General features: G+C 40.1%; 1 protein-coding gene across 2 annotated transcripts in view; it reads left to right on the forward strand.

Moving 5' to 3' along the window:
- HSD17B12 (hydroxysteroid 17-beta dehydrogenase 12) overlaps positions 1-14,633 on the forward strand; it is a 153,335-nt gene that overhangs the window by 115,906 nt on the left and 22,796 nt on the right. For both annotated transcript variants that reach the window (XM_073348046.2, XM_073348047.2), the window contains 2 exons: positions 5,059-5,093; positions 11,060-11,141. In XM_073348046.2, coding sequence (XP_073204147.1) covers positions 5,059-5,093; positions 11,060-11,141 — 117 coding nt within the window. The remainder of the gene's footprint in view (positions 1-5,058; positions 5,094-11,059; positions 11,142-14,633) is intronic.

The raw sequence follows: 14,633 nt of genomic DNA on the forward strand, positions 1-14,633 counted from the left end.
GTTTTCCATGTGTGCAATATACAAAACTGACTGAAGGCATTTCACTCCACAGATTTCAGTTAAGTCTAAGGCCTGATGTCATTATTTACTTGGGGGGGATGAAGGTTAACGTATTGGCCCACACTTCCAAAGCAATTAATTCAATTTACACTGAGCTAGGAGGGTGGTATCTCCAGTTTGTGGAAGGGTTTCCTGTATTGATATTTTCTGTGGGAATGGATGAAGAAATGAGTCTGTGATTAGAGAGGAGGTTAACTGCTCCAGAATGAAATATTAGTACAGCATCTACTTAAGACTCTGCGGCTTGGGCTCTGGGAGGGTGTTCTAAAAGATGGCTAATCATGTTTCTGACAACATACAGCCACTGAGCAAAAGACTCAGCTGGAGGGCTTTGGACAGAACGAACACCACAGGTGCCAGGTCTGTACGTCTTTGGATCCAGCCTCTTTGCTGCTGCCATCTTGAGTTCCTTTCTTTGAGTGGTAAAGGCCATGGTTCCTACCCACCCTAGGGATCACGTGACATCAGATAGAAACTGCTCATGCCATGCAATAGAAGAGTCTACTTTGGCTTTATAAGAACTTGTGTAACTGAAACTTAGCTGTTCCATTTTGTGACTGTTGGCTTTTTCTTCCCTCTTTGTAGGGACGTTTTTTGTTTAGAGCAGAATATAGCTCAAACTCACCATAAGAGTATGTGAGAGCTAACGCAGTGGTAAGATTGTATGCTGTTTGGGTCAGGGTTTATCTTTTTGCTGTGTGTTTGTACAGCACCTAGAGGTATGTCTAGAGATAGCTATGCAGGCATAATTCAGTAATACAGACACAATCTGTGCCAACAAAAGGGTTTTTTCCATCGACGTAATACCACCACTTCCCTGAATGATGGTAGCGATGCTGGCCAGAAGCATTCTTAGTAACTTTAAAGTATAGACAAGGTCTAGCACAATTGGGTCCTGGTCCATGGCTGGTGCTCACAGGTGCTACAATAATACAAATAATACTTCAAAATTAATATTAAGATATGAAGTTTTTAAAAAAATTGTTATAGAAGCACAAAGGTGTCTTGAAATGGAGTTGTTCTACACTTTCACAATTTATCTACACAGATTCATCACCACTGCCACTACCCTGCAAAAGTCATTTTTGTAAAACTCAAAATAAATTGGATCCAGTGGGAAGCATTGTTTTGGGGCGATTTTATATTGCTCCTCCAGAAATCTTGTTGGAACACAAGAATGCTATACAATATAAGGGGCGTGAAGATCATTGGCAGTTGCTATTTCTTGGCGTTGGTATAAATGACTGATCAGATATTGAACTGATACTATTGGGGATGGTATCTTGAACTTGTCACAGGCATGAACGCTGACCTAATGTCTTTTCTAGCTCTAATTACTAAAATGCATTATATCTGGTATTTTGGCCAAGAGTTATTCATTGATGAGTTAAACTCTACTGTAATACTCAATTTTTTAAAAAAGGCTGATCACTATCTCTTGAAATACAGTTTGGTGCTTGTTTTCCTTAAAACTTTTCAGTAGGACTGTCGTTCAATAAAATTAAAGTTAGAAGAGTGAGTGAGTGTGTGTGTGTAAGGACCAAGGAAAAGTCCTTAATTAAAAGCATGAATTATAATTATAGAGCTGTTTTTAAATAGCTTTGCAAAATATTTGGATAGCATAACCATGTATGTTTCCACCTCCTGTTACAATTGGAAATAAACAGACCCTCATACCAATCTCCCTAATCGGAGCCAATCCCTGCCAAAAGTACACAGAGACAAAAATCTGTCTAGAGCTTGATGTTTTTTCTAAAATTAGCACTCTAGGCTCTAAGGTATTTCTGAGGTAGTTGGGAAATTGAGTCAGATCTTGTGTTTGGAGATGGTGGCCTATCAAAGTCATTGTTGAGGTAGCTTATCTCAGGGCATTGGGATAGCTTATTCATAGATTCCAAGGCCAGAGGATCCATTGTCATAATCTGGTCTGACCTCCTGTATAACACAGATCAGAGAATTTCACTGAAAATTCCTAGCGTGTGTCTTTGAGAAAAACATCGAATCTTGATTCTAAAATTGCCAGTGATGGAGAATCCACCGCCATCCTTGATAATCTGTTTTACCCTTACGATTAAAAATTTACCCCTTATTTCCAGTCTGAATTCGCCTAGCTTCAACTTCCAGCCACTGGATCGCGCTGTACTCTTAGTCTGCTAGATTGAAGAGCCCATTATTAAATATTTGTTCCCCATATCAGTACTTACACTGTAATCAAGTGACCCCTTAACCTTCTCTTTGTTAAGTTAAATAGATTGAGTCCTTTGAGTCCATCACTATATGGCATGTTTTCTAACCCTTTAATAATTCTTGTGGCTCTTCTCTGAACACACTCAAATTTATCAACATCCATTTTGAATTGTAAACTCCAGAACTGAACTCAGTGTTTCAGCAGAGGTCACACCAGCGCCAAGTACAGAGGTAAAATAACCTCTCTACTCCGACTTGAGATTCCCCTGTTTATGCAGTAGCCCTTTAGGCCACAGCATCGCACTTGGAACTCATGTTTAGCTGTTTATCCATTACAACCCTCAAGTCTTTTTCAAAGTCACTGCTTCCCAGGATAGAGTCCCCCATCCAGTTATCATAGCCTATATATAGATAGATAGATTTAGCTGTATTAAAACACATAGTATTGGCTTGTGCCCAGTTTACCAAGTAATCCAGAATGAGTGATCTGTACTCTTCGATATTTACCACTCCCCCAATTACGTCATCTACAAACTTTATTAGTGATTATTTTGTTTTCTTCCAGATCATTGTTAAGAAGTTAAATATCATAGGGTCAAGAACTTATCCCTGCAAGACCTCACTAGAAATGCATCCATTCAATGTGATTTTCCATTTACAGTTACCTTTTGAGATGTAACAGTCAGCTTTTAATCCATTTAATGCACAAGGTTAATTTTATATTGTTCTAGCTCTTTAATCAAAATGTTGTCCAGTACAAGTCAGATGTCTTACAGAAGTTTAAGTATATTACATCAGCAGTATTACTGTCTCAATCAATCTTGCAATCTCATCAAAAAAGGAAATCAAGTTAATCTGACAGGATCTATTTTCCATAAACCCATGTTGATTGGTATTAATTATATCACTTTCCTTTTATTCTTTATTAATTGAGTCCCTCATCAGCTGTGCCATTGTTTTGCCAAGGATTGATGTCAGACTTACAGGTCTATAATTACTCAGATCATCCCCTTTATCCTTTTTAAATATTGGCACAACATTAGCTTTTTTCCAGACTTCTGGAACTTCCCCAGTATTCCAAGTTTTATTGAAAATCAACATTAATGGTCCAGCACGTTCCTCAGCCAGCTCTTATAAAACTCTTGGAAGTAGGTTATTGGGAGTTGCTGATTTAAATGCCTCCCTGTTAATAGCTGCTGTTTAACATCCTCCTGAGATATTAGTGGAATGGAAAAAATGTGATCATATGATACGACAATAGCATCCTTATTCCTCAAATACAGAAAGCGATATTTATTTAACACTTCACATTTTCTATATTATTATTGACAATTCTACTATTTCCATCTAGTAATGGACCAATACCATTGCTAGGATTCCTTCCTATTGTCCTTAACTCTGCTGGCCATAGATTTCTCCTTGAGTCCCTTTGCTTCCCATTTCAACTTTCTGCAGTTCCTAGCTTCTGATTTTTATTCATTACTATCAACTTCCTTTCCCTTCCATTTGTTGTATATATATATTATAATATCAATATTATCAATATCAATAATCAACAAAGCCTTCTTCCTCAATTGTGGCTTTTGGAGCATCTAATAAAGTGGTCTTACACAATTCCCAATTATCATTATTCCTATTCTTGATTAAATTCTTCCTCCCATCTTAATTGGCTGACAGTTATTTTCAGCTCTGTGAAATTGGCCCTTTTAAAGCACCAAGTATATATCTTGCTTGTCTGGACTGTAGTCTGTTTGCACCTTATAAAAGCTTGCATGACTATGGCCCCCATGTGGATATAGGTTATGTTCGTGGTGTGAAAAAGCTGTATTTCCAGCTGGATTGTGTTAAGAAAAATTTTCTTTGCTCGAATGGTCCTGAATATTTCCTATATGTAACTTGATCTCATTCTGTTGTTAAAGGAGCTGTAGTTTAAAAACAAAAGCCACGCATGCAAACTAGGACTACTCTGAACTTCATCACCAGAACAATAACCTATAACTTCTGTGCCTGTGTACATATATTGCATATAATATTCTCACATTCGTATTAGAAGACTTTGTTCAAACAATACTTGGCCTGGGTCAGGAGTGAAATCTGATTGACCTCTTTACCTCCATCTGGTTTCTAGTAGGAATTATTTTCTATTACACAGATGGCATAGTGTCCTCAGAAAAGAATGTGTTCTTTAATAAGTGGGATGCAGCTCAATAGCAAGCTGCATTGAAAGAGCGGCCTACCAAAGTTAGCAGAGTACCTGCCTACACTCTGGCTAGTGCTTTTGCCACTCAAAACCAAATGAAAATGTTTTTTTCACTAATTTTTTTTTTCACAATTAAAGGAGGAGGATGGAGGGAAGGATGGATGGATGGCATAAAGGACGGGAAACTATTGGATTCTGTTGTTAGCCTTTCCACTTACTTGGTTACCCCTGTGTGGCTATCTGTAAAACAGAGGTTATACCTGCCCCAAAACATCCTAGTGATATGACATTGTTTGCAAATCATTTTGAAAGCCTCTGATGAAAAGTGCTGTAGAAGTGGAAAATATCTGAGATAAATTGATTCTCCCACTGTACTGATGTTACCAGTGCAGATGAATTCAACAGATTCACTGCACATAACTTCTTGACACTGCCAAGTTACACTGAATAAAAATAAACTGCCTATGCAAAATATAGTCTTCAGTTTCCCCTAGAGTGACTTGAGTGGAGGTTGGGCGGAGGGCAGGCAGCTGCCTCTGGGAGGGAAGGATTCCCTCACTCTGTATCTACATTCCCAGCCATCACGAATGTTTTCTTTCCTTTTTTTGTAGATGACACGATTGGTGCTACCCGGCATGGTGGAAAGGTGAGTCACGCAAACACTATACAGACAAAGTCATCATTATTTATAGGGGAGAATCCTTTCTTTGAAAAATTCATTACTGTGACTAATCAACCTACCCTCCATGTTTTAACAGCAGAGTATTGCTGGGTGAGTCACGCTGATGGTGCATGAATCATCAGACGGTGGAAGCCTTTTCCACTCGATTCCCTTTTTATTTTTGCTCTTCCCCCTTCTCCACTGTTGTGGTGATTTCTTTTAGAACAGAATTAAAAAGCCCGTCTGACTCATCGGCACTAACTCAAAAACCTGCTATTCTGAGGGGGTGGTTACAGTTCCTGGGAATAACCTTCTGAAGGCTATTTCTCAGAGTCATTGTAAGTAAAATGGATTCAGAGTGTGCTCTCATTATACAGTAGGAGGCATATTGAGGGAAGTGTGTGATCATATAGTAAATCAGAATTTGAGGCAATTCTTTAAAATAACAGTTAATACACACCAGTCTTTCACTGCTGGAGACATGTATTGACTTCCTGGTTAGATCCCAGGTAAAACTAAAGCCCCGAGGTCTCAGCCTAGTGGCAGTTTTCTAGTTGATGTTGATTGTTCCATGATTTTCACAGTTTTTGTTCAAGAACTATGCCTGGATTTCCAAGGGTTGTGGGGCTGTATGGAAGATTGCATAGCACCAGGCATGGTAGCCATGATGATTAGTTTGCTGCTTTTGGCATCACTAAATAAATACAATGGGAGGGGACTACATACAATGCTTCAGTACCATTTGAGTAGGTAATGCAGTCTGGTGGTGTTGGTATGTAAACAAACCTAAAATATTGACGAGCGCTTAAATAATTAACCTTTTGTGTCTGTATACCCTGGGATTCACTTTCTTAGCGCACATGTTTCATCAGACGTTTCCTGATTCATAGGCCAAAAATTTTCTTGACCAAAGTGTGGGACTCTGCTCCCCTGTATGAAGCTGGCAGCTATAGTTTTGCTCATGACCATAAGTAGCATATGCCTGACTGCAAAATCAAATGCAGTAAAAATATTCTGAGTAGCTGTACTGTTGCCATGAAAGGAAAAGAGATGGACATTACTGAAGTCACTCAGCTTTTCTGAGGGGTTTAACATTGTGTACACTGGGATTCTTTTAAACAAAATTAGGAGTTGTAACAAATGAAAAAGGTGTAGGCCATATATAAAACAACGCTATTTAGGAGATTTTCGTAGATGTGGCTGGCAGAGATTATCTTCAGCTGTACTTCTTCCCTTTGTTTTCTCTTTTGATTGTTCCTCTTCTCTATTCATCACACACTCAGCATTGTGGTAGCCTTCAAACTGCCTGTCATTTTAAAGAGACCTCCTGCTCTGTCCACTAGGCAGCCTCTTTCTTCAAATATCTCCTTTTAAAAGCACCTCTTTCATAAAGCTGCCCTGCATTCCTTCTCAAACCTTGTGTATAGCACTGTTTGGTCTTTTATTTTTGTCTTTTATCTTTTTCTGTTTGTTTCAGTTAGATTGTCACTTTCTAAGGGCAGGAACTTTGCTTTTCTGTTAAGCATGGTGTACACTTACATACAACTTGACAAATATTGAGTGGCATAGTCTGAATATAAACCAGGGAACCATGTATGCTGAGTTCTAGTTCTGACTAGCCATGGGCAATTCACTCCCATCTTTCTGCCTCAGTTGCCCCATCTGTAAAATGGTGATACATACTTACTTCACAGGAGGGTGAGACTTTATATTCAAAAAGCAGTTTGAAGACAAAAGTCATATTAGTGCTAAGAAATTGTTCACCAATCTCAAGAGCTCCCCCTTTTCCCCCAAGTCATATAGAGCTATTTTAAATGATTCCCCCATCCTGGATGGCACCCTCAATATGAAAAGGAAAGATGGGTGACAAAAGCCTCTACTTTCTTGCTGGCTCAGTTTTTGTTGTTTTTTTTTTTTTGACCTTACGGGGTACAGAAACCAGTTCTGCAGCCCCCTGCACCCATGGTATAAATTATTAAGCTGTTAACACTGTTCAGAATCTATAGCCACAACAGATCTGGTGGCTCACCAGGCCAAGAGTATGAATGGCAGGTAGCTGTGTTTAACTGTACTTTGTGGGCCAAACACAAACTCCTCATCTGGGTTTATGAGCCTGGACGAAGTTAAGGGGGCCAGTGAGCTGTAGCTCACGGAAGCTTATGCGCAAATAAATTGGTTAGTCTCCAAGGTGCCACAAGTACTCCTTTTTTTTCTGTCCAAGTGTATTATACTGGCGATCTCATGATCACTAGGCATAACCTGTTCAAGGAGATAAAACTTACTGTAATGCACTTTGGTGTATATTATAGTGCTGTACTTGTCTGTCTGTGTGCACGCACTTTTGTACAATGTACATCCGTATAATGTCTCAAGGTGAAGGAATAGCAGAGCAGACTTTATAATCTCTAACTCTTTGTCTGTAAGGAGAACTTCACCACGCCTTGTATGTCTTTCCTCTTAATTTGTATTACGTACAGCACTAGAAGAATACCTCTTCTATAAATGCTGGCATTTAGGCTTTATGTTCTTGTTCATCTTCTGATTCCCTAATGCTTATATTTTAAATATGAAAATTATAATATGCACTTTGTGTTACACTTAAATGAGCTGTTCTGCTGTAGATGTTCAGACTTTTGTCTGCTGTTTGCAAAGGTGGGCGCCTCGTGGAACTACTCAAGAAATTAAGATTTATGTCTTTGTGAGCAAGAAAAATCAGTTGACTTTTTTTCTAGATAAATATCAAACTATAGTATATATTGCTATAGAAGTAGCAAGTGCATAATTACATTATGAAGAAAGCTTGCTCTTTCCACTTTGGAGCAAGCTGGAGCAGCCGGTGGTTACCATAGCAACAGTGGGAAAGCTAAATATAGCATCTCTTACACTGTACTGCTTAAGGTAGAATGATGGTGAGGTGTTAGGGTGTGTTAGGCAAGTCACCTTTTTATTTATTATTGCTAATCAACTTTCTTCAGCAAACTGAGGAGTGGGGCATATCACAAGTTTAATTTACCCAGTCAAGTTTGCCAAACCGCCACCTTCTCCTTATTCAAATCCCTCCTTAAAAAGCCTGTTTCTTCTGTGATACCTGAAAGAAATAAAACCATAATCATGGGGTGATTGGAAACTGTTATCCCCGCATCTGGATTCCCTGCCCTCTGTGATGTTTAAATTGTGAGCTCTTCAGGTCAGGACCAGTTTTTATTTTTGTCTTTCACAGCACTAAAGCATTTTGTCAGCACTAAACAAAATAGTAATATATAGGGTTCTCAGTCTGTTGCATGGAGGCTATATTTATGACTTGTGGAATTTTTTATAGGGATTGCCATACTGGATCAGACCAGTAGTCCACCTAGTCCAGTATTCTCTCTCTGACAGTAGCCAGTGCTATCTGTTTCAGAGGAAGAAACTCTGCAGTATGTTATGGTATAACCTGCCCCTATGGAAAGCTGCTTCCTGACCCCCAATAGAGACTGGCTTATGCCCTGAAGCTTAAGTGTTTATATCCTTTCCAAGGCTTTAGTTTGAGTTTTAAATATTTACTATTCTTGTTTATCCACATAAACGTCTGATCCTTTTTTTGAATCCTGCTAAGCTTTTGGCCTCAGTGAACTCTTGTGGCAATGACTTCTGCAGCCTAACTGTGCATGTGGAAAAAGTATTTCCTTTCACCAGTTTTGAATTTCCAGTATTTCATTTTAATTAAATGTCAACTTGCTTTTGTATTACAAGAGGGTGAATCAAAGAGTCTGATCTCCTATCCCTATACCATTAACTGTTCTGTGTGCTTTTATCATAGCTCCTCTCATTTAATCTCTTCCATAAAGTAAACAGTCTGTCTTTTCAAACCCTTTGTATGAGCGTTTTTCCTTCTTCCTAATATTCTCATCAAATCCCCTGAATTTCTGCTATCTTTTCTGAGAGAGGATGATCAGAAGGACCTGAGCACAGTATTTCAGGTCCGGGTATACCATTAATTTAGAATTGCATTATATTTTCTGTATTGTTAACCCTCCCATTCCATATACAGCCTAACATTGTTTGGTTTTTTGAGCATTACTGCACATTAAGCAGAGGTCTTCATTAAGTTGTGTCCTTAGTGATGTTCAGGTCTTTTAGCTGAGTTAAGAGTTGATTTAAAAACCGGTAGGGGATATGATTAGTTCAAATTATTTTCTCCAATATGTATTATTTGCATTGTCAATATTCAGTTTCATCTCTCATTCTGTAGCCCATTCATGTAGCATTGTTGGGCCTTATGAAGTTCTTCTTAGTGGTCTCTAGTCTGAGTAATCTAAATGGTTTTGACATCTGTAAATGTAGCCATCTCACTGCTCATTCCTGTTTTGAGCTCGAGAATAAATATACTAAACACCTACTAGGAAAAACTTGTGGCACCCATTGTTAACCTTTTGCCACAGTGAAAGCTGACCATTTAGTCCTATTCTTACTTTGTCTTAGCTAGTTTCTGATCCATGTTAATACTTTGCCTCTCCCATCATGGCTACTGAGGAACTTTGACAAAGACTCCAGGGAGACAAGAGGGCTGCTACACTAGTAAATAATACTATGATCAGGAACTCTGAAGCTTTAGCAGGAAACAAACGGAAATCAAGATATATTTCATGGAATTTGTTCTTCTCGTGTTAAAGCGTACCTATCAAAAATAATGTCACTACGTCATTGTGATTCCAAAGCAGCATTTTTACAGTCAGTTCACAAAGTGCAGTTACATAGCGATAAGGATAGATATTTGCTAATTAACTGGAACATTAATTGTGCTATTTGCAGAGGTGTTATATAAAAGGTTTGTGAGTGCTTGTTAGTTTATTACAGAAGCTTCAATTCAGAGAGATTTCAACCTTAGTTTTCCTGTTTGCTTAAAACTTCCCCACCCCATTGTGGACGAATTACTTGCAGTCGGAATAATAAAGAGTTACAAGATACTTGAAGGAACTTTCATTTGCTAAATCTTAATTGTTTTATCAAATGATATAGTCTGAGGGCTTGTCTTCGCTACCACGCTATATCTGTGCCAATATAGCACATCTGGTGAAGGTGCGCTACGTCGACAGGAGAGCATTCTCCTGTTGACGTAATTAGTCCATCTCAACAAGAGTTGGAAGCTAAGTCAGCAGGAGAGCGTCTCCCACCAACGTAACACAGCATAGACACTGCTTTAAGTCAATGCAACTTCTATCACTCGGGGGGTAGATTTTTCACACCCCAAGCAAGGAAAGTTACATTGACCTTAGCAGTAGTGTAGACAAGCCCTGAGTTGGGGTTTGGAAGGTAAATACAAGGTCAGCTGATAGCCAATGTGTCAGATCAATGCTTAAAATATAGACTTTACTGTGTGGGGTACCAAACGTGTTTGGTATCTAGAGGATTGTCTCTTGTTGTGTATTTCAAGTCTATCCCGTCCAACAAAAAATTACTTCAAAATTTGAACAGTGGGTATAGGTACTTGTTACTGTCTCACAAGGGCATTGTGAACTGATGTTTATAAACCACTCCAGGTCCCTTTATGAAAAATACCACAGAAGTGCAAAATATATTACAAATTTCTCCTATTATTTCCTGCCACTTCAGCAGAGATTTGAAAGCTGCCCTTGGAGCACCTTTGTAAGTTGCCCTTGCACCTCTTAGTTGGGCAAAATTTTGAAACCTCTAGCCTAGATGTACAGTGCCTACTTCTTCTAGTACAGTAGTTTAACATTTGTGTAACTTCACTGACTTCAGTGGAGTTACTCCTGATTAATACGTGCACAAAAAGAGAATGAGGCCCATGTCTGCTATAGCCATCAGAAGACAAATCTCTGAACTATTTTTCTTTTAAATAAATGAATCTACATGACCCCTATTGCAAGTAAACATTTCCCTTTAGTTAACAGACACTTCTGAAGCCTGTGTTCTTTCCTGCAAGTAACTGTGCTTTCATTGCCTTTCAGATCTACAGGAATAATCCTGAATATCTCTTCAGCTGCTGGCATGTATCCATCTCCACTGCTCACTCTGTACTCAGCAACCAAGGTACACCTTCCTTTTGGTATGCTCCAATCTGAACTGTCAAACAGAAATGTAACAACAAAAGCTGTGAGAGTAAATGTTTCTGAGGTCCCTCTATTGGTGGTTTGGTGAAGTAAGGGTTTGTCTACACTGCTCCGCGTTTTGGAGTAAGGGGATGTGAATAGCAGTGTGCACTTAGTGCTGTGTTATAACTCCCCTGTGTGGATGCTGTGGGCATGAACTGAAAGGTTCCTAGCTCACGTTAATGTGATCCCCTTCAAATAGGACTACATTAAATGTGAAGTAGAAACCTTTTCGTTTGTGCCTGCAGTGTCCACGCAGGAGAGTTACAGCTCAGCACTTCAGTGCACATTGCTAGTCACACCCTCATAGTATGAAGTGAAGGCAGTGTAGACATGTCCTAAAAGTAGTGGTTACTGAACTTAATTTTTTGCAAACAATGAAAGCTTGGGTGGAGCAGGAGAGAACACAAGGCATACTGGTTTTACTTTTGTGTCAACCTAATGTTTTGTGAGGTCTGCATACGCTTCCTTATCACATGCTGCATATTTTTAAAAGCTGAAATAATCTGATACCTTATTTAAAGGAGGATATTAACACAAGGCAAACTTGGTTTGGGTGGACCCATGGGCACAGAATGTGTTTTGAAAATTAGTCTATATACAAAAACATATTGGCACTTTTCTCTTATTGAAGAGACTTCGACTCCCTCAGGGAACGGATGGGTAGGATCCCCTGGGGGACTAACATGAAGGGGAAAGGAGTCCAGGAGAGCTGGCTGTATTTCAAGGAATCCCTGTTGAGGTTACAGGGACAAACCATCCCGATGTGTCGAAAGCATAGTAAGTATGGCAGGCGACCAGCTTGGTTTAACGGTGAAATCCTAGCAGATCTTAAACATAAAAAAGAAGCTTACAAGAAGTGGAAGGTTGGACGTATGACCAGGGAAGAGTATAAAAATATTGCTCGGGCATGTAGGAATGAAATTAGGAGGGCCAAATCGCACCTGGAGCTGCAGCTAGCGAGAGATGTTAAGAGTAACAAGAAGGGTTTCTTCAGGTATGTTGGCAACAAGAAGAAAGCCAAGGAAAGTGTGGGCCCCTTACTGAATGAGGGAGGCAACCTAGTGACGGAGGATGTGGAAAAAGCTAATGTACTCAATGCTTTTTTTGCCTCTGTCTTCACGAACAAGGTCAGCTCCCAGACTGCTGTGCTGGGCATCACAGCATGGGGAATAGATGGCCAGCCCTCTGTGGAGAAAGAGGTGGTTAGGGACTATTTAGAAAAACTGGACGTGCACAAGTCCATGGGGCCGGATGAGTTGCATCCGAGAGTGCTAAAGGAACTGGCGGCTGTGATTGCAGAGCCATTGGCCATTATCTTTGAAAACTCGTGGCGAACGGGGGAAGTCCCAGATGACTGGAAAAAGGCTAATGTAGTGCCAATCTTTAAAAAAGGGAAGAAGGAGGATCCTGGGAACTACAGGCCAGTAAGCCTCACCTCAGTGCCCAGAAAAATCATGGAGCAGGTCCTCAAAGAATCAATCCTGAAGCACTTACATGAGAGGAAAGTGATCAGGAACAGTCAGCATGAATTCACCAAGGGAAGGTCATGCCTGACTAATCTAATCGCCTTCTATGATGAGATTACTGGTTCTGTGGATGAAGGGAAAGCAGTGGATGTATTGTTTCTTGACTTTAGCAAAGCTTTTGACACGGTCTCCCACAGTATTCTTGTCAGCAAGTTAAGGAAGTATGGGCTAGATGAATGCACTATAAGGTGGGTAGAAAGTTGGCTAGATTGTTGGGCTCAACGGGTAGTGATCAATGGCTCCATGTCTAGTTGGCAGCCAGTGTCAAGTGGAGTGTCCCAGGGGTCGGTCCTGGGGCCGGTTTTGTTCAATATCTTCATAAATGATCTGGAGGATGGTGTGGATTGCACTCTCAGCAAATTTGCGGATGATACTAAACTGGGAGGAGTGGTAGATACCCTGGAGGTCAGGGATAGGACACAGAGGGACCTAGACAAATTGGAGGATTGGGCCAAAAGAAATCTGATGAGGTTCAATAAGGATAAGTGCAGGGTCCTGCACTTAGGACGGAAGAACCCAATGCACAGCTACAGACTAGGGACCGAATGGCTAGGCGGCAGTTCTGCGGAAAAGGACCTAAGGGTGACAGTGGACGAGAAGCTGGATATGAGCCAGCAGTGTGCCCTTGTTGCCAAGAAGGCCAGTGGCATTTTGGGATGTATAAGTAGGGGCATAGCGAGCAGATTGAGGGACGTGATCGTCCCCCTCTATTCGACATTGGTGAGGCCTCATCTGGAGTACTGTGTCCAGTTTTGGGCCCCACACTACAAGAAGGATGTGGATAAATTGGAGAGAGTCCAGCGAAGGGCAACAAAAATGATTAGGGGTCTGGAACACATGACTTATGAGGAGAGGCTGAGGGAACTGGGATTGTTTAGTCTGCAGAAGAGAAGAATGAGGGGGGATTTGATAGCTGCTTTCAACTACCTGAGAGGTAGTTCCAGAGAGGATGGTTCTAGACTATTCTCAGTGGTAGAAGAGGACAGGACAAGGAGTAATGGTCTCAAGTTGCAGTGGGGGAGGTTTAGGTTGGATATTAGGAAAAACTTTTTCACTAGGAGGGTGGTGAAACACTGTAATGCATTGCCTAGGGAGGTGGTGGAATCTCCTTCCTTAGAAGTTTTTAAGGTCAGGCTTGACAAAGCCCTGGCTGGGATGATTTAATGGGGTATGGGTCCTGCTTTTGAGGAGGGGGTTGGACTAGATGACCTCCTGAGGTCCCTTCCAACCCTGATATTCTATGATTCTAAGATATTTTTGAACATGTTTCTCCTGTTGTGTGATAGGACCAAAGTGTAGGGTGTAATCTGTCCAGTATTTCTATTAAAGAGTTACACCTGTTTCCTCCATTGGACCCTATATGCACAACTTAAGATATCCACTTACAAGTTTTGACTGTTTGAATTTGGAAACAATTAGACTAGTTTAAAAAGTTCATCACTGGCAAAACGACATTCGAAATGTTTCTAGCTTTTTATAACTTTTTTTGGCTGTCTCATTTTACAGTTTCAATAAAATGTTGCACTGTTCTATGAAAACAATTCTGTGCAGTACATTTTCACTCTTTCAAAAGTATTGTCCTACCACCGTGTCACCACTTCAACCCAGCTGCATAAGGTCTGCCATCCCTCGTCTTATCTTCCATATGAATTATAGGAGCCTCATTTTAAAATGTTTGTTTTATTTTTAATTTCTCACTGCATGGAGAAGGGATGTCAAAACAGCCTTTTTCCAATAGCAGATAGTATGAATCTGTGCAAGTGGACCACCAGTGCAGTTCACGCAGAATATTATTTATTAGTACTTGCATTAGTTTGAATGCTATTCTTGTAGCTTTTAAAGTGTGTTCCATACTAGGTATTCCAGCAAATTGTTGGCTTTCTTTCTCCCTCCTGACTTCAGTG

This window comes from Lepidochelys kempii, chromosome 6 (assembly GCF_965140285.1).
Source record: "Lepidochelys kempii isolate rLepKem1 chromosome 6, rLepKem1.hap1, whole genome shotgun sequence".
NCBI lineage: Eukaryota > Metazoa > Chordata > Testudines > Cheloniidae > Lepidochelys > Lepidochelys kempii.